At 60.2% G+C, this 24890-nt stretch overlaps 4 protein-coding genes across 6 annotated transcripts; 2 read left to right on the top strand and 2 right to left on the bottom strand.

Annotated features, from left to right (window-relative positions):
* Nucleotides 1-962: 962 nt before the first annotated feature.
* RPL28 (ribosomal protein L28) lies at nucleotides 963-3509 on the bottom strand. Of its 2 annotated transcripts, XM_004061474.5 has the most exons (5): nucleotides 3372-3507; nucleotides 2899-2987; nucleotides 2645-2768; nucleotides 1288-1406; nucleotides 963-1093 (listed from the first exon to the last, which is right to left on the bottom strand). In XM_004061474.5, exons 2-5 carry the CDS (start codon nucleotides 2977-2979, stop codon nucleotides 1004-1006), a joined length of 414 nt encoding a protein of 137 aa, XP_004061522.1. In that variant the 5' UTR covers nucleotides 2980-2987; nucleotides 3372-3507; the 3' UTR covers nucleotides 963-1003. The 2 variants fall into 2 exon arrangements, with proteins under 2 accessions (XP_004061522.1, XP_018871022.1); XM_019015477.4 differs by having other exon boundaries at nucleotides 963-1406; nucleotides 3372-3509.
* Nucleotides 3510-4065: 556 nt separating this feature from the next.
* TMEM238 (transmembrane protein 238) lies at nucleotides 4066-9988 on the top strand. Its single transcript, XM_031007550.3, has 2 exons — nucleotides 4066-5595; nucleotides 9865-9988. The coding sequence occupies exon 1, from the start codon at nucleotides 5058-5060 to the stop codon at nucleotides 5586-5588; it is 531 nt and encodes a 176-aa protein (XP_030863410.1). The 5' UTR covers nucleotides 4066-5057; the 3' UTR covers nucleotides 5589-5595; nucleotides 9865-9988.
* A 944-nt stretch (nucleotides 9989-10932) lies between these two features.
* On the bottom strand, nucleotides 10933-12591 carry TMEM190 (transmembrane protein 190). The gene is made up of 5 exons (XM_004061473.4): nucleotides 12465-12591; nucleotides 12350-12385; nucleotides 11514-11639; nucleotides 11346-11430; nucleotides 10933-11257 (listed from the first exon to the last, which is right to left on the bottom strand). Exons 1-5 carry the CDS (start codon nucleotides 12520-12522, stop codon nucleotides 11029-11031), a joined length of 534 nt encoding a protein of 177 aa, XP_004061521.1. The 5' UTR covers nucleotides 12523-12591; the 3' UTR covers nucleotides 10933-11028.
* Nucleotides 11455-23626, top strand: IL11 (interleukin 11). Of its 2 annotated transcripts, none has more exons than XM_055370612.2 (5): nucleotides 11455-11574; nucleotides 20140-20312; nucleotides 20513-20599; nucleotides 20711-20872; nucleotides 23010-23626. In XM_055370612.2, exons 3-5 carry the CDS (start codon nucleotides 20570-20572, stop codon nucleotides 23178-23180), a joined length of 363 nt encoding a protein of 120 aa, XP_055226587.1. In that variant the 5' UTR covers nucleotides 11455-11574; nucleotides 20140-20312; nucleotides 20513-20569; the 3' UTR covers nucleotides 23181-23626. The 2 variants fall into 2 exon arrangements, with proteins under 2 accessions (XP_055226587.1, XP_030863408.1); XM_031007548.3 differs by lacking the exon at nucleotides 11455-11574 and adding an exon at nucleotides 18485-18782.
* Nucleotides 23627-24890: the final 1264 nt, after the last annotated feature.

Raw genomic sequence — 24890 nt, 5'->3', positions numbered from 1 at the left:
AGGCTGGAGTGCAGTGGTGGGGCTCATGGGCTCACTGCAGCCTCATACTCTTGGCTCAAGTGCCCTGCTCACCTCAGCCTCTACTCAACCTCTGAGGAGCTGGGACCACAGGCGGTGCACCACCACACCCAGCTAATTTTATTTTAGAGACGGTGTCTCATTATGTTGCCTAGGATGGTCTCAAACTCCTGGCCTCACAAGCTGTAATAAACACTAGGGAGCAAACAGGCCAAAGGAAACAAGAGAGCTGGGCAATCAGGAAAGCTTGGGTGACAGGGTGGCCCAGGAGCGGCCATTGAGATGAGACCTAAGTGACAAGAGCCAGCTCAAAGAGACAGGGGAGGGATGGGGACACCTGGAGGACGGGAGTAGGGGGACAATGCTAAGGCTGCTCAATGCCTGCTGGCTGTACCCTGGAGCTGCCATCTCCCTTACAGGTATAAGCCACCACCCACCAAGTTGCCCATCTCAGAGACGAGATTGCATCAAGTAAAGCCCATCCCCTCCAAATGTGGCTGCACCCACTCCCTGGATGCGAAAGTCATCTCATCTTCCTCCCGTGATGTCTGTCGTCCCCCAGGTCTTGGGAACACCCCAAGTCCCCAAACCGTGCTACAGCACCAGGGCCCAGGGCCCAGCCCTCAGCCTGCACCCTTCTGGGCTAGAGAAGGCCTTTCTTCTTCTGAATGGAAGCCACTGCCCCAGCTGGGATTCTTCAGGCCACCTCACAACGGGACAGTAGGTCTCAATCACAAGTGAGCAAGCTTTTTCTGTGAAGACAGTGACCCTTGCCCTCACCAGGGCCAAGGCAGCTACCCCACCCCTCCTGCATGGCCAGCCATTGACATCACCTCCAGATGGACAAGGTGACATGCAGAGTCTTGATGACATGGCCTGAATGACAACACACAGGGCCAGAGCTCCCCAGAGCGTTCCAAAAAGGGAGGCCCAGTCGAGGCAGGTGAGAAAGCCAGCTGACTTTATTGCTTTGGGGGCAGGGGGCTCAGGAGCTCTTGGTGGGGCGGGTCCGCTTCCTCTTCACCATCACAGGCTTCTGGCTGCGCAGGATGGCGCTGGCCCTGCGGATGGCTGCCTGGGGGTGGGGGAGCAGAGCAAGGCTCAGCCCACACACTCCACAAGCCGCCCCCTAGGCCCATGCTGGGTGTGGGGAGTAGGCTGAAAGCAAGAATCCATCCCTCTCCAGCCCATATTGCAACCAGTAGTGGGAAGCCCTTCCCCACAGCACTGGCCAGTCTCCCCAAGCCTGATCCCCAAACCCCAGCTCACCATGCGCAGATCGGGGCGGTACTTGTTCTTGCGGATCATGTGTCTGATGCTGCTTAGCGTGGCGCGAGCATTCTTGTTGACGGTGGTCCGCACATAGGAGGTGGCAGGCTTCCGCTGGCCTGGTTGGGGGTCAGGGAGGTCCTGGGGTCAGTCCACCTCACCTGCACCTTTAGCGCACCTCGCAGGTGTGGACAGTCTCACACTGAGAAGCTGAGCACCCTGGGCCCGTGGCGGGTGCCTGCGCAGGCCAGCAGGTGGCTGTTTCCCACCTGTCCATTCCACAGAGGCTCACTCGTCATCATCACGGAGTACTGAGGACACAGCTTCTGCCACACTCATAGCCCAGTTCTGTCCACCATGAAAACACTCCTTTCTCATGCCAGAAAGCTGCCGCTTCAGTTAGGATCTGATCCAGGTCCGGCCAGAGCCCACGCTCCTGGCAATGGGTATGAACAGCTTCCCAGGAACCCCAGGCCCATCCCCACAGCAGTGGTTCAACATCAGCTTGGCTGAGAGGCCCAGCCTCACTCAGGCCAGTCCCTTAGTCTAGGAAGGGCCACCCATGTATTTGGCAATCCAAGAGGGGAAAGCTTTCAGGACTCCCCAGAACGGGGTCCCCAAGTGCCAAGCAATTGGCTGCTCCCTGGACTACGCGTCCCTGAGACAGGAGGATCACTAGCCAACAGACTGCAGTTGTTGCTGCCACTGAATAAAAGGACCCTTGGCTCTGAGGCAGTTCCAATCAAGGACCTGAGAAAAACTCACTCTAAAAAGAAAATACAGCCCTGTCAAGAACACATGTGAAGCCGGACCCCTCCATTAGAGACCCCCGACTCACACGAACATTCAGGGAATCCCCAAAAAGGCCTGCACCTGACAGCACAATGTATGGAGTGGGGTCCTCAAGACCTCTTCTCTAACCTACACAGGCAAAATGGGAATCAAATAGCTGCAACCAACCCAGCCCGTCCCCTCCTAAGTGTGGTAGCGAGGGCCCCTCCCCTGTTGTGCCTCAATTTTCCCACCTGTGGGATGAAACCATCCATCCCCACCCTGACTTGCTTTGAGAATTTCATCTGAAAACATCAACCCCGTGCCTTAACTCTCAACAACCACCGAGGAAATTCAGGTCCTTTTTCGTTTCTCCACTTTACAGGTGAGGACACGGGCTCAGACGCGCGCGGCTCACAGAGCTGACAAGTCGGCCGAGAGGGAAGCCGGTTCCCAGACCAACACCCTGGGGCCAGGGATGCCCACCGCGATGGCAGTTACCGCTCTTCCTGCCTGACAGTAAAAAATCACAGCTCCCTGACCCGGGAAAGGAGCCGCTCTCTGGCCCAAACCAGACAAAACTCACCGGATCTCCGCTTAATGACCACCACGACACCTTTGCCGTCGGCTGCCGGCTCCACGCCCACAGTCTTGCGGTGAATCAGTCCGTTGTAGCGGAAGGAATTGCGGGCCTTCAAGTTATTGGGCTCCTGGGAAGGAGGCGGCACAAGGCATCGTGAAGAGGGGACCCGGAGACATGCGAAGGTCCCGCCCTCTGACCCAGAGTCAGAGACTCAGGACCCTCCTCCCGCAGGAGCCACGCATCCCGGCCCCACTTACAGTGCTGTAGGTCTGCTTATTCCTCTTGATCAGGAAACTGGAGCAGTTCCGCACGACCATCCATTGCAGATGCGCAGACATGGCGGCGGCTGCGGGGAAACGGGCACATGGAAAGCGTCAGACACAGAAAACTAAAGCAGCGTTAGGCCACGGGCCACGCTCGGACAGCAGAGGAAGAGAGCGACTGGGAACTTGGGTGGATGGGAGACCCCTGAGGGCAGAGAGCGACCTAGAACTCTTGTCAGGCGGGACTGAGTGACCTAAGGCGGCGGGACCGAATTCAGGCAGCCGAGACTAACTGCGGCGAATGAGAGTGAAGGGAAAATAACTTGAAAATTCACAACGACTTCACGGGGAGGGGTTGGGGTCCGCCAATGACCCTTGAGGCGCAAGGGGAGAAGGCAGGCAGACGACTGAGAGGGAGTGCGCGGCGGGCGGGAGATGGCGACCACGCGAGGAGGACGGACGCTCACCTCCTTTCGCAGCTGCGACCTGAGACGGAAAGAGGAAGGCGAGGGGCGGGGCGACGCCTTTAATATCGTACACGCATTTCCGCTTCCTCTCCGGGCGGGCGCGACAGGAGTTGTCGGTCCCCACCTCCGAGGCGGCTCGATGATGTTCGGCTACTTCCGCCGACCAATCGCTCAACGCTCGGGAATATTCGGAACTCTTCGGTTAGAGGGCCGAGAGCGTATTCCGGGAACCGTTCGGAAGTTTTCGGAACTCTACCTCTGGATTTCCGAGTGGCTCCAATTCGAGAGGTCCTGGGACCCATACCTCAGCGTTGTCTCTCCGGTATTGCTCACCCAGCACTTGTCACTGTGATTGGCATATGATGGGCGCTCAACAAACATTTGTTTTATGAATGAACTGGTGAATGCGTGAACTATATAAGCCTAGCCCCGGCACCTTTGGATATTTCCGGTCTTCGTAAGCCCTCGCGGTGATGGCCAATGAGGGCGCCGAGGCCCGCTCGGGTATTTTCGGAACCCTCCGGAAACGCTCTTGAGAGAGGTGTGTATGTTCGGAAATATTCCGTCTTCATTCGGAATCCCTCGGCTAATCCCGGCAGCCCTCTTGCAGTTCGCCCTCCCCAGGGTTTTCTTGAAATAAAACTCTTAAACTGTTTAAGCCTGGTGAGAACCTACACGGAAACTTTTCGCTGACTGCCACCCCAGGGGAGCGCGGATGCCCTCTAAGGGAGAGTTGTTTGGAGGGAGGGAGATTTGCATGTGGCTTCTCTTGGCTCCCTTTAGGATTCTATAGATTTGCCGGTCCTCTTCCCTGCCTCCACCTGTGCCTCCCGCCTATGGTGTGCCTGTCACACCCCATCAGCTCCCTGGGAGGTTATGATCCGTTGTCAGGGCCACCCTAAAGGGGCAGGAGCCTTGCCTGATATTTCTCTGTGTCCTCGGCCTCACCCACGCGGCATGGTGCTGGGGAGGCCTCGGAGACTCCTACTGAACAAAAGGAATGAGGGTGCCTGTATCACCTCCCCAGGGCTCCTTAACTTGCGGTTACACCTGGGCACTCCTTGGGGCAGGGGCTTCGTCTGGTCCATAGGACTATCCTCCATAGGACAGTCGGGGTTCGCCCAGCTTCCTCCACGGGTGCGCTCTGGACCTGATGGGTCTCGTCCGTCCTTGTGCCCGTGGCTTCATTCGCTGAACGCAGGAGACCTCAGAAGACACGCGCTGAGTGAAGGAAACTCAGCTTCCGCGGAGCCCGGAGCGTCCCCTCTTAGATCACCCCGACTACTGGTTCTCGCGTCCCGGAGCTCCTTGGTGTCTGATCTGCACTGTCTGATCTGCACAGGCTTCGGGAGGCGGACACTGAGCAGAAACAACGCCACGCCCGGCTCCGAGTGTCCCACGCTGCCACCACTAAAATGCCCTGATTTTTGGCCATATGTGACCTCCCTGGGTGGCACGGGCCCTAGGCACCCGTGGCTGTGCGCCTGGCTACCACCAGCTCAGGCCTCTGAGCCCCTGCACGGAAACCATGGCCAGGGTAACCCCGGCCGGGCCGGTTCGCGCCCAGCCCGGTTCAGGTGACCAGGCGGGAGCTTGGCACACCTGGCGCCGTCCCCTGACCCCGCCCCGGACCGGGCCGCACCCCGGAACGCTCTCTCTGGGAGCCAGCGGCGGCGGTGCAGGGCCATGGCGGCGGCGCCCGCGGTGTGCGCCTCGCAGGGGACCCCGCCGGGTGCACCGTCCGCGCCGGCGGCCGCGCCAGCACCCGCGGCCGGCCTGGGCCGCTGCCGGATGGCGCTGCTGCTGGCCGTGGCGCTGGATGTGGCGGGCATGGCGGCGCTGCTGACTGGCGTGTTCGCGCAGCTGCAGGTGCGCGGCCGCGACTTCGGGGACCTGCTCATCTACTCGGGCGCGCTGCTGGTGTTCCTGAGCCTGCTGGGCTGGATCCTCTGGTACACCGGCAACATCGAGATCTCGCGCCAGGAGCTGGAGCGCGACTACGGCCTGCGGCCCTCGGCGCTCGCCCGCCTGGCGCGCAAGCTCTCCCGCCGCTGGTCGGCGCCCGCCGCCGCGGGCCAGCGCCCCGCGCCCGGCTCCCGGAGAGCGCGCCGAGCCGCCCGCGTGCCCCCGCCGCCCGCCGCCGGCTCCCGCCGCGTGCGCCTGCAGCTCGCCACGCTCGAGGCCGGGCCCGGGGCGGCGGGCGCGGGCAGCGAGTGAGGCCCAGGTGAGGGGCGGGCGGGGCAGGGCGGGGAGACGGAGGGACCGAGGGAGGGACGGGAACGGAGACAGACGGGGGAGCGATGGACAGATGGAGACAGAGAGCGGCCATGGGGAGGTAGAGTCCCAGGGCGGGGTGGAGACAGGGACGGGAAGACTCTGGCGGAGAACCGCAGACACAGCAAGCACAGGTGCATACGTGGGGGAGGCTGTGAGACCCTGCCCCTGGCGATGGGAAGTGTGGGGGTCGAGTCACACAGTTAGGCCCCCCGCACGGGGAGAGCCCCAGCCTCCAGGTACACCAGGCCCCATTTTTTGTTCTGTTTTGTTTTGTTGTCGTTTGGGGTTGTTTTGAGACAGGATCTCTCACTGTCACCCAGGCTGGAGTGCAGTGGCGTGATCTCAGTTCACAGCAGCCTCGACCTCCTAGGCTCAAGCAGTCCTTCCACCTGAGCCTCCCAAGTAGCTGAGAATACAGGTGCGCCCCACCTTGCCGGGCTAATTTTTGTATATTTAGTAGAGACGGGGTTTTGCCATGTGGGCCAGGTTGGTCCCCACCTCCTGAGCTCATGTGATTTGCTCTCCTCAGCCTCCCAAAGTGCTGGGATTACAGGTGTGAGCCACTGAGCCCAGACCAGGCCCCATTTAATCCTCTCCACGTAATTGGTCCCCGAGGTCACTACTATTACCATCCCCATTCTGCAGTGGAGGAAACTGAAGCGCAGAAAGGCGCCACATTTGCCCAAGGCCACACAACACGTAGGTGGAGGAGCTGGGATTCTCCTGACCTGTAGGCCTAGGAAAGGAGGAGCTGGGATTCTCCTGACCTGTAGGCCTAGGAAAAGAGGAGCTGGGATTCTCCTGACCTGGAGGCCTAGGAAAAGAGGAGCTGGGATTCTCCTGACCTGTAGGCCTAGGAAAGGAGGAGCTGGGATTTTCCTGACCTGTAGGCCTAGGAAAGGAGGAGTAAGAAGGACCAACAGCAGGAGAAATGAAGCCACCACACATTCACTCCCCTTTCCCCTCTACCTTCTATCTCTTTCCTAAACACACCTTTCCAGCTAGCCTGCCTCTGCTCAAAGACCTGCTGTGGCTCCCTCTTCACCTTTGGTTAAACTGAAGCACTCACTGGCCTGTGGACCCCCCATATTTTGGCCCCATTTCTCCTGCCTCTCTGCACTAATGGTGTCTCTCAGTCCACAGATGGCCAGTTGGTCCCTGTTCCTGCTCTTCTCTATACCAGGAGTGCCCTTGGCTGTCTCCACTCCACCCAGAAAACTTCTCACATGTTTAAGATTTAACTTAATTTCTCTGGGTCTTCTCTGGGTCTTCATATTGTTTGAGCGACCCCTCTTGCTGCTTATATGGCCATGTGCTGTGTCTGTGTTGTTACTGTCTCTCCCACCTGACAGGGAGTGCCTTGAGGGTAAGACCTAGGTCCCTAGCGTCCTTGTTCCTAGCATTGCCCAGCAAAAAGTGTGAAATCAGGAAAGGTTGATGGTTGGGTAGGGAAGTGGAAGGATGAATGGATAAATGGATGGAAGAACGGATGGCTGGATGGGTGGATGGGTAGATGGATGGGTGGATGGATGGGTGGATGGACAGATGGGTGGGTGGGTGGATGGGTGAATGCATGGGTTGGTTGATGCAGGGATGTGGTTGGATTGATGGATGGATGGGTTGTTTAATGGGTAGATATGGGTAGGTGGTGAATTGGGGAATGAACCATGAATGGGTATGGTTGGAGAGGGAGCCCTGCCTGATAAAGGGGCAAGAGCTTTTCCTGATACTTGTGTCCTCGGCCTCACCCACGCGGCATGGTACTGGGGAGGCCTCAGAGACTCCTACTGAACAAAAGGAATGAGGGTGCCTGTGTCACCTCCCCAGGGCACCTTAACTTGCGGTTACACCTGGGAACTCCTTGGGGCAGGGGCCTCGGCTGGTCCATAGGACTATCCATAGGACAGTCAGGGTTTGCCCAGCCTCTGTGCGCTCTCTGGATAGATAGGTACATGGGTGAATGCGTAGTTGAATAGATGGTTGGGGCTGAATGATAAGTACACAGATGAGTGGATGAATGCATTTAATGGCACATGGATGGTTGGGTGACTGAATTCATCTCTCAAATAGGGTTTTGGTAAAAGAATTAAACCCTATTATCCTAGGATGTTCTATTTAGGTAAATAATTAACTTTTTTTTTTTTTTTTTTTGAGACGGAGTTTCACTCTTGTTGTCCAGGCTGGAGTGCAGTGGCGCAATCTCGGCTCACTGCAGCCTCTGCCTCCCGCGTTCAAGCAATTCCCTTGCCTCAGCCTCCCGAGTAGCTGGGATTACAGGCATACACCCCCACACCTGGCTAATTTTGTATTTTTAGTAGAGACGGGGTTTCTCCATGTTGGTCAGGCTGGTCTCAAACTCCCGATCTCAGGTGATCCGCCCACCTCGGCCACCCAAAGTGCTGGGATTACAGGCGTGAACCACCGTGCCCGGCTGGAATTAACTTTTCTCCTATGCATCCAGAATGCTACCAGTTATATATTATTCTTTGTGAGATTTGGGGAAATAGTCACCCCAATCATATGCTACGTGCCGTGATTCAGTGAAGGAACTGGGGTAAGAAAGCATGAACATCTGCTTGCACGGGTGAACCGTAAGCTAACATGAAGCTTGGCATAGAATGCAAACATAAGCACCTGTAGTTACTGTTACCTTTGGAAATCCTGGCTGAGCACAGTGGCTCATACCTGTAATCCCAGCACTTTGGGAGGCCGAGGTGGGAGAATTGCTTGCTTGAACCTGGGAGGCAAAGGCTGCAGTGAGCCAAGATCACGCCACTGCACTCCAGCCTGAGTGACAGAGTGAGACCCCGTCTCAAAAAAAGAAAGAAAAGAACATCCTTTATGAGGTTGGGCATGGTGGCTCATGCCTGTAATCCCAGCACTTTGGGAGGCCAAGGTGGGTGGATCACCTGAGGTCAGGAGTTCGAGACCAACCTGGCAACCATGGTGAAACCCTGTCTCTACTAAAAATACAAAAATTATCCAGGCATGGTGGCGGATGCCTGTAATCCCAGCTACTAGGGAGGCTGAGGCAGGAGTATCACTTGAATCTGGGAGGCGGAGGTTGCAGTGAACCAAGATCGTGCCACTGCACTCCAGCTTGGGCAACAGAGCAAGACTCCATCTCAAAAAAAGAAAAGGAGAGGAGAGGAGGGGGGAAGGGGGAGGGGAGGGGGAAGCAGGGAGGGAAGGGGGAGGGGAGGGGGGAGGGGAAGGGGGAAGGGGGAGGGGAGGGGCAATGGGGGAGGGGAGGGGGAAGGAGGAGAGGGGAGGGGAGGAGGAAAGGGAAAGGGAAGGGGAAGGGAGGGGAGGGGAGGGGAGGAGAGGAGAATCCTTCACGTAGCTTAAACGTCTAACACAGCTGCACAGGCCTCCACTCTTGGAGCCTCCACCAAAGACTCAGACCACACTGCCCCACTTACGAGGAAAATGGGCCTGTTCAAACCCAGGACTCTTGTTTACTGGGGAGAGTGAGCGGCTTCCAGCACATGAAAGACAGAGAACCTGAATTTTATCAGAGGGACCCACAGGTTCTGGCTCTGGTAGCCCCCACAACCTCCAAGACCACCATGAGTAGCCGGGCAGAGCCACCCCCATCACTCTGTTGTTCAGGCTGGAGTGCAGTGGTGCAATCACAGCTCACTGCAGCCTCCACCTCCTGGGCTCAAGCAATCCTCCCACCTCAGCCTCCCAAGGAACTGGGAATACAGGTACCAGAGACGGGGTCCTTCCTATGTTACCCAGGCTGGTGTCAAACTCCCGGGCTCAAGTGATCCTCCTGCCTGCAGCCAAAATGCTGGGGTGAGGGTCTGAGATGAGGACCACCATGCCCGGCCTCCTTCTGTCTTCTCTGTGTCTGCCTGTCTCCCTCTCTCTCACTCTTTGTCTCTGTGTCTCTGTCTCCCAGGTCTCTTTCTTTGTCCCTGTGCTTCTGCCTTTCCCCTTCTGCATGTCTTCGTCTCCCCCTTTCTGCCTCTCCCTGGCTCGCATTCCCTGTCTTCTACCCTTGGATTTCAGGGCGTTAAAGGTACACACGCATGCACACACTCAGCAAATGCACACACTTCATCCCTATGAAGGAGCAAGTGTGTGAGTCCATGTGAGCGGCAAGGGCGGGTGGATGGGGCTCCCTGCCTCTGCCCCCCGAGGCAGAGAGCCCGGAACAGGGATGGGAGGGGTTCCTGAGCAGTCGCTCACTCCACCCTCCCTCCTGCAGACAACCCCTCGGCTCCAGCTGTCAGGACCAGACTGAGATGTGCAGCTGCCCCAACATCCGTGGCCAGACGGACGCTCCCTGTCCCCCCTCCCTCCTCACTTGGATAAAAAGCAGATTTGCCTTAGTGCTGCATGTCTGTCTGGGAGAGGGACCCTGCTGGGGTGGGAATGGAGATGAGGTGGCTTGCTTACTTCTAGCACCCAGGTGGGCCTGGCCACACCTGAGGTGAGGCTGCCCCTGCCCTGGGGAGACCAGGAGCCCTGGGGATATAGGAGCCTAGCCTTATGCTGGCCCCTTCTCAGAGGGGACCAGAGAGGGGGCGGGGGATAAGGATCTCAGCCCAGACCCTCCACTCTAAGCCCCAACATCCCTGTGTGAGTTTGGGTTCACTGAGAAGCAGACACGGAGACAAATTGGACTTGCAAGATATGTATTGGGGAAACACTTTTGTAGGGTAGCTTGGTGCAGGGAGAGGGAGGGAGGGATGGGTAGGACTAGTCTTAGACTGTACCGCACCTCCAAGAAAATCGCCACTGGCCCCTGGGGAGCTGGGAGCTGAAGTCATCATCCATGAGGGAGGCCCCTGCCCTTCGAGAAGGCACCTGTACCCGGAACCCCCACCCCTTGCCTCGCCATGCTGAGTTATTGGTGGAGAGCAACCCATGGTAATCTAGGTGCATCTGGGGTGGGGGCGGGGGGCACTGTCAGTCACTGGCACTCCATGTAGGAGACTGAGGGGCACGTTTCCACAGCTGTGGCGTGCCCCTCTCCCCGCCCAATCCAGGCACCCCTCAGACCCCGCCACCCCCACATACCCCCAACTCCCTCATTTCAGGCCCACACTCCAGCACTCGTACACCTCTATCCCCTCAGTCCAGGGCCCCCATGATCACAGCCCAGGACACCCCCATGAGCGCAGATCCCCCTCAGCTCAGATCCTCCCCACTTACCTCCCAGATCTCTTTCATTCCAGGGTCCCCCTCAGCTCACACCCCCACAGCCACAGCCTGGGGCCCCCTAAGCCTCCATCCCCAAGCCCCCTCCAGCCCCCACCTGTTACCCCAGACTCTGTGTGCACCATGCCCCCTGCTCCCCACGGCTTTCAGAGAAGAGAACACACGTCCGTCCACCATAGCTGTATTGAGCAGTCCCCCGGGGACTCCCCTAATCCTCCTCTTCCTCGCCCTCTGTCTCCTCACCCTCCTCCGTCCCTTCCCCCTCGGTGCCCCCCTCCACATCCCTGGACTCTTTGGACAGGGCGACTGGCACGCTGCCCGCGGACGGCGTCTTCTTCGTCCCTCGGTGCTTGGAGAGCAGCGAGACGGACTTGGACATGTCACACGGACCCGCCAGGAAACCGGGCATACGCAGCACATCCCGGCGCTTGGCCCACCTGCAGGGAGCGGACGGCTCAGCCCCCGCCCTCCGCCGGACCCTCCCCCTGGGGGTGCAGGCGCCCGCCCTATCCCAGGCCCACTCGCCAGAACAAGCAGATGCTGCAGCTCAGGAGGAGGAGGCCGCTGCACGTCCAGAGCAGCGCCCACACGTGCTTCCTCCGCATGTTTTCTGGACAAGGGAGGCAGGGTTAAGACCCGGGGCTCCTGACCGCCAGACCCACGCCCCAGGGACCTGGGACCAGGAGCCCTCACCGTCTGGACGCTGGTGGTAGCAGACCCCATCGCGGTGGCAGCACCGGAGACGCAGGCAGAGGTTGGGGCTATCGATGGCCGCCTGGCCCCCACAGCTCTCCCGGTCCCATATGTCACCCTCACAGCCTGGGGACCAACCACCAGTGGCTTGCTTCATCACAGCACCCCGCTCCAAAGGCCTCAAACACGGGATTCCAAGGCCATGCTCCCAGGCTGCCTTCCTGGTGCTTACTCTGTGCAGGGCCCCAGGGGTCCAGACTCCATCCCCTCCTCCCTCAGACCCAGGAGTCCAGGCCCAGCCCCTCCTCCCTCAGACCGAGGAATCCAGGACCCCAGCCCCTCCTCCCTCAGACGGAGGAATCCAGGACCCCAGCCCCTCCTCCCTCAGATCCAGGGGTCCAGGCCCCCAGCCCCTCCTCCCTCAGACCCAGGCGTCCAGGCCCCAGCCCCCTCCTTCAGACCCAGGAGTCCAGGCCCAGCCCCTCCTCCCTCAGACCCAGGAGTCCAGGCCCAGCCCTCCTCCCTCAGACCCAGGAGTCCAGGCCCCCAGCCCCTCCTCCCTCAGACCCAGGAGTCCAGGCCCCAGCCCCTCCTCCCTCAGACCCAGGTGTCCAGGCCCAGCCCTCCTCCCTCAGACCCAGGAGTCCAGGCCCCAGCCCCTCCTCCCTCAGACCCAGGGGTCCAGGCCCAGCCCTCCTCCCTCAGACCCAGGAGTCCAGACCCCCCCGTCCTCCCTCAGATCCAGGAGTCCAGGCCCCAGCTCCTCCTCTCTCAGATTCAGGGGTCTGATCTGGGCTCCCCTCCCTGGGTGACCCAGTATTTCAGCGGCTGCTCACTCCATGGGTAGAAGAATCCCTGGATTCCATTTCCGTCTGCGAGAGAAAGGGCAGTGTTAGGGCTGTGTGAGGCCGGGCGTCCCTCCTCAGCTCCCCCGCCTCACCAGCCCCTCACCTGCCGAGCCCTGCAGCAGCAGGAGCAGGCCCAGTGCTGGGATCCCACAGCCCAACATGTCACCTCCCCAGACCCCTGGGGCCACTGTGGGAAGAGGCCTTACAGGACATCACCCCAGCAACCGGCCCCGCCCGCCTGCCCGCCAGGCCCCAGGATTGTGAGTTCTGTTGCTAGGGAGTCAGGGGGTGTGCTAGGGAGGTGGAAGGGCTTCACACCAGCCTGGCCATGCCTGGTCTAGGGTGTTGATTCTTTAGGGACCTGGTGGAAGAGTGGGGGCGTCTCAGGTTTAGAAGAGCCTCTTTGGCCACTTATGGCGGGAAAGAGAAGTCTGGAAGGGCGTGGGAGTCTGGGGCGTGTCTCCATATCACCCGGGGCGCCCTGAGGGGTGGGGAACTGGGAGGCTTTGCTGGGGAGTTTCTTTCCTAAGGAAACTGATACCTGAGAAGGTGGATTCAAGTGGCCCGAAGGTTCAGGAAACCCCGTTGCTAGGGAGTTTTTCGCCTTAACAACCAGGGGAAGGGGAGCTGTCAGACACAGAGGCCTCACTGAGCCCCATTGTTAGGGAAGGTCCCCCCCGCAACGAGAAGACCTGGGAGGGGGATGAGACAAGGGGCCGGAGCCTAAGTCCGGGGGTCTTCTGGTCCAGGGGTCTTGAGAAAGGCTTTTCATCTCAGCCCTGCCAGGCCTGCTGTCTAGGGAATGTTTAGCAGGGAAGGTGATAGGGCTGGGCGCGGTGGCTCACGCCTATAACCCCAGCACTTTGGGAAGCCAAGGCAGGCGGATCACCTGAGGTCAGGAGTTCGAGACCAGCCTGGCCAACATGGGGAAGCCCCGTCCCTACTAAAAATACAAAAATCAGCTGGGCGTGGTGATTACTTGCCTGTAATCCCAGCTACTCAGGAGGCTGAGGCAGGAGAATTGCTTGAACCCAGGAGGTGGAGGTTGCTTGAACCCAGAAGGTGGAGGTTACAGTGAGTCGAGATCGTGCCACTGCACTCCAGCCTGGGTGAAGGAGTGAGACTCTGTGTCAAAAAAAAAAAAGAAAAAAGAAAAAAACAAACAAACAGGGAAGGGGACAGGCCATGTGGGCCCCTGCTGAGTTTGAGGGCTTGGTGGGCCAGAGCTGCTCGGAGACTGTAATGGTGGCTCCTGGACAGGGAGCCCACATTTCCCTCCTGGATTTGTTTCCCCATCTGTGAACAGAGGTTAGAGAGTGGTGGGAGGGAGTCGGCCAAACGGAGATCCTGAAGCTTCCACATTGATTCCCCCCACCACTCCCCAGTGACTGAGAGAAAACTTGGCTTCCAAGAAGAGGAAACCGGAATGGGGGGCTGGGTTGGAACCATAATCCCTAGTGCACCCCAACTCATCCATTCAGCTTTGCCGCACAGTGAGGAGGGAGTCTCAGCTCCCTGGGACAGTCTCTGGGCTAGAAGTCCTGCATCTGAAGGAAAAGGGGGTTGTAAACTCAGATACCTGCATTAGAGGGAGGAGGGGCTGGGGGCCTGGACTCCTGGGTCTGAGGGAGGAGGGGCTGGAGCCTGGATCCTGGGTCTGAGGGAGGAGGGGCTGGGGGCCTGGACTCCTGGGTCTGAGGGAGGAGGGGCTGGAGCCTGGACTCCTGGGTCTGAGGGAGGAGGGGCTGGGGGCCTAGACTCCTGGGTCTGAGGGAGGAGGGGCTGGGGGGTCTGGACTCCTGAGTCTGAGGGAGGAGGGCTGGGGGCCTGGACGCCTGGGTCTGAGGGAGGAGGGGCTGGGGGGTCTGGACGCCTGGGTCTGAGGGAGGAGGGGCTGGGGCCTGGACTCCTGGGTCTGAGGGAGGAGGGGCTGGGGGCCTGGACGCCTGGGTCTGAGGGAGGAGGGGCTGGGGGCCTGGATTCCTGGGTCTGAGGGAGGAGGGGCTGGGGGCCTGGACTCCTGGGTCTGTGGGAGGAGGGGCTGGGGGCCTGAACTTGTGAGTCTGGGAGGATGGTCTAGGAGCCAGACCCCATTTCTCAGGAAGCCCCGTGGGGTGACTCCCCGTGTTACCCATCTCTCCTGTAAACATCCTGGTGGGTACTGAGTGGGCCCCGGGCTGCCTTCGTCAGAGATGACACAGGGTAGAGGGGCTCTGCAGGGGGCCGGGGGTGGGGGTCAGAGGGGTTGTGGGGCTGAGGCCGGGCAGCTGCTGACCGTTTCCTGTGTCAACATCATCTGGACCCACTTCCCAATTCCCGGGATTCCTCAGGGATCAAGGAGGGGGTGGGGGGCGGGGCCGCCTGGCCTTGGACCGCGGCTTGGGACTGGGGGGGCCCCGCCGTCACGGCCCTCACCGCTAATGACAGGTTTGGGCTGCCTCTGTGGCCGGCCTGCCCCGTCACCCCCCAGAGGCCAGACAGGACCCCCCAGGGACTGACAGACGGACACACACACAGCCTGGGACCTGCTGACCTCACACCCTGCCGGCTCGGCTTCCCCCCCAGGGGCCGCGCGGGAGCCAGGACTCCCTGGCCATCCCCCATGTCCCCGTGGCTTCTCCCCAGTGTCTGTGACCACCCCAGGGCCTGGGCCCTGGCTGCCCAGTCTGTTTCCGAGCCTCCAAGCTGGTCTCTAGCTTCCACTGGGTTCCGTGGCACTGGCTGCCTCCTGGGGCCTTTGCTGCCCCTGTCTCTCCAGCTCTGTTTGTCTCAGTCATCTGTCATTTTCTTGGGACTCCCCAGTCCTGCCTCTGGGTCTCTTTTCCGATCTTCATCTTTTGCTCTGTCTCTCTCTCTCTTTTCTCTTGTTTGCACAGAAGTAGCCCAATGTGTCCCACCCTGGCCTGGGCAGACCCAGGAGTTGCCAGTCACTCCCAGCCCCGTCACTCTGCACCCGCCCCATCTACCTGTACCTCCTGCAGCCACACTGCGGGGACGGAGTCTGAGCCCACAACCCAGGGCTGGGGACCCAGACGAGACAGGAAACTGGCAGCGGCTGGGACCCCGGATTTGTCCCAGACCCATGACCTTCCCCACACATGCTCCCCAAAGTGCAGAAGGGCCCCAAGATCCTCCTCTACCTTTCTTGAACTAGAATTTAGGGCCTGGACTCCTGGGTCTGAGGGAGGAAGGCCTGGGGGCCTGGACTCCTGGGTCCGAGGGAGGAGGGGTTGGGGGCCTGGACTCCTGGGTGTGAGGGAGGAGGGGTTGGGGACCTGGACTCCGGGGTCTGAGGGAGGAGGGGCTGGGGGCCTGGACTCCTGGGTCTGAGGGAGGAGGGGCTGGGGGCCTGGACTCCTGGGTCTGAGGGAGGAGGGGCTGGGACCTGGACTCCTGGGTCTGAGGGAGGAGGGGCTCGGGGCCTGGACTCCTGGGTCTGAGGGAGGAGGAGCTGGAGACCTGGACTCCTAGGTCTGAAGGGGGAGGGGTTGGGGGCCTGGACTCCCGGGTCTGAAGGGGGAGGGGTTGGGGGCCTGGACTCCCGGGTCTGAGGGAGGAGGGGCAGGGGGATTGGGCTCTGGTCCCTGTAGGTGGACGGGGCTGGCATTACCAGGACTCTTTTCTTGCTCCCCAGCTGGCCCCAGGCCAGTCCCCCATACCCTCGGGCTAGTCCATCCCCCAAGCTGGTGGCCTGAGTCACCTTGGCTGGCCCCGCCGGTCTGGGGGGGGGGGCTACGTCAGCTCTCCCCTCACTGACGCAGCCTTGGGCCCCCCACACTGACTCAGCCGGAAGCAGGCCCCCTGAGGGGCGGAGACCCAGTGGTCAGAGGCCTGGGTCCCAGCAGGAGCCGGTGTTGGGGAGGGCCCCTGGGGGGCCCTGAAAGGGGTGGCTGTGACAGACCAGAGAGAGGGAGAGAGAGCTCTTACCTGAGGCGATGAGGTCATGTCCCACCGTGGGGGGGCTGTGACCTCACCTCCTTGGGGACCTGAGCAGTTGCCCTTCCAGTGGTGCTGGATCGGGAAGGGGAAGCCTCCAACCAGCCCGGCAGTCTCGGAGGCTGACACGAGGGCGTCTGCACAGAGCCTCAGAGCCCCCACCACCTCCGCGCTCTCAGTCCCATCCTGTTCTTCCCTGCCATCTAGGTCTGGGGGCTCTCGGGGACATGGCTTGGTACCTCTGCCCCTTGCTTGCTCTGTGGTGAATCCCGGGTCTCCTCTGCCCCCATGCCTGGGGCTGGCCCACTGTGCGCCTGGGTAGGCGTCGATGCCTCCACCCTGGCTTGCGGGTCCCCTCCCCCCGCCCTCCTCTGCTGCCTCCACCTCTGTGCAGCGATGTCCAGGGCCCTGGCCCCGGTTCTGGCCACTGTCTCCATGTCCCCACTGTCCCGTCCTTCACCCCATCTTGCTCCTGCCCCGTCTCTCTCGAAGGCAACATCTTTTTCTCTGTGTCCCTGATGTGTTCAGAAAAGTTAACGAGGGGAATAAGGATGGTCAGCACTGACTTTGTGCTTCACGTGAATGAGCTCGCTTTATCCTCATCGTGGCATTTAGGCGGATGAGGGTGCATCATTAACCCCGCTTCACAGATGAGGAAACTGAGGCACAGAGGGGGAGAGTCGCACATGGAGGTCTTGCCTCTATGGAGTGTCTCAGCGCCTCTTGGTCCTCAGTCTCCGTCTCTCTTCCTCCTTCCTGTCTCCACCTGCCTCTTTGAGAAAGGCTTTTCAAAAGGCCAGGCGTGGTGGTTCACACCTGTATCCCCAGCACTTTGGGAGGCTGAGGCGGGAGGATGACCTGAGCTCAGGAGTTTGAGACCAGCCTGGGCAACATGGCAAAACCCTATCTCTACTAAAAATACAAAAAAATAGTCAGGCATGGTGGCGGGTGCTTGTAATCCCAGCTACTCAGGAGGCTGAGGCATGAGAATCACTTGAACCTGGGAGGCGGAGGTTACAGTGAGCCGAGACCACACCACTGCACCCCAGCCTGGGTGACACAGCGAGACTCTGTCTCAAAAAAACCAAAAACGAGGCCAGGCACGGTAGCTCACACCTGTCATCCCAGCACTTTGGGAGGCCGAGGCAGGTGGATCACGAAGTCAGGAGTTCGAGACCAGCCTGGCCAACATGGTAAGACCCTGTCTCTACTAAAAATACAAAATTAGCCGGGTGTGGTGGCGCACACCTGTAATCCCAGCTACTTGGGAGGCTGAGGCAGGAGAATCGCTTGAACCCGGGAGGTGGAGGTTGCAGTGAGCCGAGATTGTGCCATTGATCGCGCCATTGCACTCCAGCCTGGGTGACAAAGTGAGACTCAGTACCAAAAAACAAACAAACAAAAAATGAGAAAGGCTTTTACTCTCTGCCCCCATTGCTGAGTCCCCAACATCTCAGCGTCTCTGTCTTTCTAATATCTCTGTCTCCCCATTTCTGTCCCTGGGGCCTCTCCGTCCCTGTCACTCTGCCCCGTGTCTCTGTTTGCCTGGTGCCTTTCTTCAGCTGCTGCGTCCTCTGTCCCAGAGTCTTGGTGTCTCTGTTCCTTTCCCCTCGGGGTCTCCCTGGGTCTCCCCAAGTCCATCCTGCTGTCTTCCTCCCGCTCTCTGATCTCTGACTCCCAGAACCTCTCCCTCTGTCTCCAGGGCTGCCCCTCTGATCCTCTCTGCTTCTCTGGTGTGTCTCTCTGGCTGCCTCCATCTCTGTGGATCTCCGTCTCCCTGTCTCTGTCTCAGTCTCTCCTTCACTCTGTGTGTGTGTGTGTGTGTGTGTGTGTGTGTGTGTGTGTGTGTGTGTGTGTGTCTCTCTCTCTCTCTCCTTCCCTTCCACTCCCTCTTCCTCCTGCCTCCACCTCTCCAGGCTCCTGTCCTGTCCCTCTGTCCGGCCTTTCTCTGCCTTTCCGTCCTCCTGCCTCCCCATCTCTCTCTGCTAGTCCTGGTCCAGCCGGACCCCCACCCACAGTCGGGCCCCAGCGCTTGAGCCTGAGTGTCTGCTCCGGCCCGTGGAGGTGGAGGGAGGGGACGCCAATGACCTCACCAGCCCCTCTCCGACCACCCCCCCCTTTCCCTTTTCAACTTTTCCAACTTTTCCTTCCGTGCCCTCCTCCGAGCGCGGCGGCGTGAGCCCTGCAAGGCAGCCGCTCCGTCTGAATGGAAAAGGCAGGCAGGGAGGGTGAGTCAGGATGTGTCAGGCCGCCCTCCCCTGCCGCCTGCCCCCCGCCCGCCCGCCCCAGCCCCCTATATAACCCCCCAGGCGTCCACACTCCCTCACTGCCGCGGCCCTGCTGCTCAGGGCACATGCCTCCCCTCCCCAGGCCGCGGCCCAGCTGACCCTCGGGGCTCCCCCGGCAGCGGACAGGGAAGGGTTAAAGGCCCCCGGCTCCCTGCCCCCTGCCCTGGGGAACCCCTGGCCCTGTGGGGACATGAACTGTAAGTTGGTTCATGGGGAGGGTGGAGGGGACAGGGAGGCAGGGAGGAGAGGGACCCACGGCGGGAGTGGGAGCAGACCCCGCTGAGTCGCACAGAGAGGGACCCGGAGACAGGCAGCCGGGGAGGAGAGCAGCTTCGGAGACAGGAGGCGGCGGAGGAGATGGGCAGAGAGAGACACAGACAGGAGCGGATGGAGGCAGCCAATCAGAGGCGCCGCAGGAGGGACGGGCCAGACAGGGCCCCGAGAGGGAGCGAGACGCGGAGACCGAGCAGGGGCAGGGACGCAGGGACTGGTGCCGGGAGGGAGGTGACCCCCATCGGCCCAGGCCCCAGGGAGCCCGCGGGGACCGGGAGACTCCCTGGGATTCCGGCAGAGAGGCTCCGGAGGGAAACTGAGGCAGGGTCCGCGGAGAGCGGAGCAAGCCAGGGAGTAGCGACCCCAGCCGGGGGGAGGAGAGAGACTGGGCGCGGGAGGAAAGCGGGGAGAGCCGGGCAGATGCGGCCGACGGACGCGCGGACAGACCGACGGCTGGCGGGGCCGGGGGGCGGGCTGGGGGTGTGCGAGGCCCGGCCGGGCCGCGGGAGCGCTGATTGGCTGGCGGGTGGCCGGGTGGGCGGGGCGGCCGGGGTGGGCTGCGGGGAGCGAGCTCCAGACCCCCGCGCCCCCCGCGCCCCCCGCCGCCAGCTCTCCCGCTCCCGTGGCCCGGCCGGGCCCGTGGCTCTGCCCCTCTCCGCCCAGGTGCGCTGCGGCCCGGGCTTCTGCCGCCCACCCGGCGGGGCTCCTGGGAGGGCGTCTAAGGGGTCTCCGGTGGGAGAGGTCCGTGTCTCCGGGACTCCGTCCTGGCTTCTGGCTCCTTCCCCTGCTCCCAGCCAGCTCGGGCTCCCGCGGCCCGGGGAGGGGGCAGGTTCTGGCCTGTGCCTCCCCCACCATGCCCCGCCCCGGGGCCCAGATTCCGGCGTCCGGGGGCGGACGGGAGACGCCCGGCCCGTCTACCCGCCCCGGGCCGCGTCTGCTCCGACGGGCGGGGCAGCCAGAGCCAGGGAGGGAGAGGGAAGCCCGCCTGGCCCTGCGACCTGCCCGCTGGCGTTCCACCCTGGGACTTAAGACCTCCAGCTCCATCCTCCCTAAGGCCGGGAGTCCAGGCCCCAGACCCTCCTCCCCGAGACCCAGGAGCCAGACCCCAGTCCTTCCTCCCTCAGACCTAGCAGTCCAGGCCCCCAGCCTCTCCTTCCTCAGACCCAGGAGGAGTCCAGGCCCCAGTTCCTCCTCCCTCAGACCCAGGAGGAGTCCAGGCCCAGGCCCTCCTCTCTCAGACCCGGAGTCCAGCCTGAGCTCTCTGCCTTATCCTGCCCCCAGGTGTTTGCCGCCTGGTCCTGGTCGTGCTGAGCCTGTGGCCAGATACAACTGTCGCCCCTGGGCCACCACCTGGCCCCCCTCGAGTTTCCCCAGACCCTCGGGCCGAGCTGGACAGCACCGTGCTCCTGACCCGCTCTCTCCTGGCGGACACGCGGCAGCTGGCTGCACAGCTGGTAGGAGAGACTGGGCTGGGGCCAGCACAGGAGTGAGAGGCAGAGAGGAACTGAGAGGAGTCTGCGGGCAGCCACTTGGAGGGGTTCCGGGCTCTCAGGTGGCAGAGTGAGGGAGGGGAAGAGTTGGGGGCCTGGCGTGGGGGATGGAGGGAGCCCCGAGGCTGGGCAGGGGCCACCTCACAGCCTTTTTTCCCTGCCAGAGGGACAAATTCCCAGCTGACGGGGACCACAACCTGGATTCCCTGCCCACCCTGGCCATGAGTGCGGGGGCACTGGGAGCTCTACAGGTAAGGGCAAGGGAGTGGGCTGGGGACAAGGTGGGAGGCAGGCAGTGAAGGGGGCGGGGAGGATGAGGGGCACTGGCCGGGTGTTCTCTCATGTCCTGGCTCTATCCCCAGCTTCCGGGTGTGCTGACAAGGCTGCGAGCGGACCTACTGTCCTACCTGCGGCACGTGCAGTGGCTGCGCCGGGCAGGTGGCTCTTCCCTGAAGACCCTGGAGCCCGAGCTGGGCACCCTGCAGGCCCGGCTGGACCGGCTGCTGCGCCGGCTGCAGCTCCTGGTATGTCCTGGCCCCAAGACCTGACACCCCAGACCCCCACCCCTGGCCCCAAAATCCTGTGGCCTGAGTCCTTGAAGCCTGAGACCCCAGACCTGAGTGCAATAGCTCCGCTCTGAGACCCTGACACCCTAACAGCCCCGCTCTGAGACCCTGACACCCTAACAGCCCCTCTCTGAGACCCTGACACCCTAACAGCCCCGCTCTGAGACCCTGACACCCTAACAGCCCCGCTCTGAGACCCTGACACCCTAACAGCCCCGCTCTGAGACCCTGACACCCTAACAGTCCTGCTCTGAGACCTTGACACCCTAACAGCCCCGCTCTGAGACCCTGACCCTGCAGTCCCAAGATCCTGTGGCCCTGAGACCCTGAGGCCCTAGACCCCCAAATCCTGCCCAGAAACTTCAAATTCTCACCCAAGACCCTGAGACTCCATCATCCATGACCTCAAAGTCCCCAGATCCCAGCCCCTAAGACCCAAAACCCCATCCTGAAGCCCAAAGCCTTGAGAATTCAAATCCTCACCTCAAGACTTGGAGACCCTGGCCCCATGACATTGAAAACCATGGACCTGGCCAGGCGTGGTGGCTCACGCCTGTAATCCCAGCACTTTGGGAGGCCGAGGCAAGTGGATCACCTGAGGTCGGGAGTTCAAGACCAGCCAGACCAACATGGTGAAACCCCATCTCTACTAAAAATACAAAATTAGCCAGGCGTGGTGGTACATGCCTGTAATTCCAGCTACCTGGGAGGCTGAGGCAGGAGAATCACTTGAACCTGGGAGGCGGAGGTTGCAGTGAGCCGAGATCGTACCATTACACTCCAGCCTGGGCAACAAGAGCAAAACTCCCTCTCTCAAAAAAAAAAAAGAAGGAAAAGAAAACCATGGACCTCCAGACCCTGAGACCCCAGGCCCCAGCCCTGAGATCCTGACACCTTAAAGATCCCAGGCCCTAAGATACAAGACCCTGACCCAAAGCCAGCCTTGGGACCCTGGCTGTACAAACCCAAGACCTCCAGGACCTAGACCCCGAGCCCTGAGGCCCTATGTCTCACTCCCAACATCGAAAACCCTGACACCTCAGATCCTGAGCCTGCGCCTGTACGACTCTCAAGACCCTCACTTCCAAAGCTAGGCCCAAAGCCCTGAGACCAGAAGACTTCAGACCCTGGTTTCTGGGCCTAACTCCAAAGACCCTGGATCTCAAATTCCAACTTCTAGCTCTGAGACTCCAGCCCTCACCCATGAGTTCCTGAACTTGAACCCAGAGACCCCACCTCTAAGACTTCAGCCTTGAGATCCAGGGCCTGACCCTAGCCTCGAGCCCACAGATCTCAGATACTGTCTGTAAAACCCCAGCTCTGGTGGGGCACAGTGGCTCACTCCTGTAATCCCAAGGCAGGGGAGGCCAAGGCAGAAGGACCTCTTGAGGCCATGAGTTTGAGACAGCCTGGGCAGCATAGCAAGACTCTGTCTCTTAATTATTATTATTATTTTTTGGAGACAGAGTCTCGCGCTCTGTTGCCCAGGCTGGAGTGCAGTGGTGCCATTTCGGTTCGCTGGAACCTCCGCCTCCTGGGCTCAAGCGATTCTCCTGCCTCAGCCTCCTGAGTAGCTGGGACTTCAGGCGCACACTGCCACACCCGGATAATTTTTTTGTATTTTAGTAGAGGCGGAGTTTCACCGTGTTGCCCAGGTTGGTCACAAACTCCTGAGCTCAGGCCATCCGCCCGCCTCGGCCTCCCAAAGTGCTGGGATTACAGGCATGAGCCCCCGCGCCCGGCTTCTTAATTGTTCTAACAGCAGCGACAACAACAAAAACCCAGCTCTGAGATTCCAGCCCCGGCGACTCTAACAGTCCCAGGCCCGATCCCTCACCTAGAACCGAGATGCCAGCCCTGACTCCACAGACTTCACCCCCAACCCCCACACTCAGCTCTGGAAGCCCATCCTGACTCCAGCCTCCATTTTCTGAACCCCACAGCCTGAAGAGCTCCCGGCCTAAACACTTCACCCCACGCGCCACAATCCCCCTGTGAATATGCAGCCCCGATTCAGCCGCAGCTCCACATCACCCCTGCCCTGCACCCCCGCCGCACCCCTTACCTGTGACTCACCTCTCTCCTCTCCCCACAGATGTCCCGCCTGGCCCTGCCCCAGCCACCCCCGGACCCGCCGGCGCCCCCGCTGGCGCCCCCCTCCTCAGCCTGGGGGGGCATCAGGGCCGCCCACGCCATCCTGGGGGGGCTGCACCTGACACTTGACTGGGCCGTGAGGGGACTGCTGCTGCTGAAGACTCGGCTGTGACCTGGGGCCCAAAGCCACCACCGTCCTTCCAAAGCCAGATCTTATTTATTTATTTATTTCAGTACTGGGGGCGAAACAGCCAGGTGATCCCCCCGCCATTATCTCCCCCTAGTTAGAGACAGTCCTTCCGTGAGGCCTGGGGGGCATCTGTGCCTTATTTATACTTATTTATTTCAGGAGCAGGGGTGGGAGGCAGGTGGACTCCTGGGTCCCCGAGGAGGAGGGGACTGGGGTCCCGGATTCTTGGGTCTCCAAGAAGTCTGTCCACAGACTTCTGCCCTGGCTCCTCCCCATCTAGGCCTGGGCAGGAATATATATTATTTATTTAAGCAATTACTTTTCATGTTGGGGTGGGGAGGGAGGGGAAAGGGAAGCCTGGGTTTTTGTACAAAAATGTGAGAAATCTTTGTGAGACAGAGAACAGGGAATTAAATGTGTCATACATATCCACTTGAGGGCGATTTGTCTGAGAGGTGGGGCTGGATGCTCGGGTAACTGGGGCAGGGCAGGTGGAGGGGAGACCTCCATTCAGGTGGAGGTCCCGAGTGGGCGGGGCAGCGACTGGGAGATGGGTCGGTCACCCAGACAGCTCTGTGGAGGCAGGGTCTGAGCCTTGCCTGAGGCCCCGCACTGCATAGGGCCGTTTGTTTGTTTTTTGAGATGGAGTCTCGCTCTGTTGCCCAGGCTGGAGTGCAGTGGGGCAATCTAAGCTCACTGCAACCTCCACCTCCCGGGCTCAAGCAATTCTCCTGCCTCAGCCTCCCGATTAGCTGGGATCACAGGTGTGCACCACCATGCCCAGCTAATTATTTATTTCTTTTGTATTTTTAGTAGAGACAGGGTTTCACCATGTTGGCCAGGCTGGTTTCGAACTCCTGACCTCAGGTGATCCTCCTGCCTCAGCCTTCCAAAGTGCTGGGATTACAGGTGTGAGCCACCACACCTGACCCATAGGTCTTCAATAAATATTTAATGGAAGGTTCCACAAGTCACCCTGTGATCAACAGTACCCGTATGGGACAAAGCTGCAAGGTCAAGATGGTTCATTATGGCTGTGTTCACCATAGCAAACTGGGAACAATCTAGATATCCAACAGTGAGGGTTAAGCAACATGGTGCATCTGTGGATGGAACGCCGCCCAGCCGCCCAGAGCAGGGACTGTCATTCAGGGAGGCTAAGGAGAGAGGCTTGCTTGGGATATAGAAAGATATCCTGACATTGGCCAGGCATGGTGGCTCACGCCTGTAATCCTGGCACTTTGGGAGGGACGAAGCGAGTGGATCACTGAAGTCCAAGAGTTTGAGACCAGCCTGGGAGACATGGCAAAACCCTGTCTCAAAAAAGAAAGAATGATGTCCTGACGTGAAACAGCAGGCTACAAAACCACTGCATGCTGTGATCCCAATTTTGTGTTTTTCTTTCTATATATGGATTAAAACAAAAATCCTAAAGGGAAATACGCCAAAATGTTGACAATGACTGTCTCCAGGTCAAAGGAGAGAGGTAGGATTGTGGGTGACTTTTAATGTGTATGATTGTCTGTATTTTACAGAATTTCTGCCATGACTGTGTATTTTGCATGACACATTTAAAAAATAATAAACACTATTTTTAGAATAACAGAATATCAGCCTCCTCCCCTCCAAAAATAAGCCCTCAGGAGGGGACAAAGTTGACCGCAGATTGAGCCTCTCAGGGCTGTGCACTAA

Source organism: Gorilla gorilla, chromosome 20 (genome assembly GCF_029281585.2).
Source record: "Gorilla gorilla gorilla isolate KB3781 chromosome 20, NHGRI_mGorGor1-v2.1_pri, whole genome shotgun sequence".
NCBI lineage: Eukaryota > Metazoa > Chordata > Mammalia > Primates > Hominidae > Gorilla > Gorilla gorilla.
This window is presented reverse-complemented; position numbering and strand designations above follow the sequence as displayed.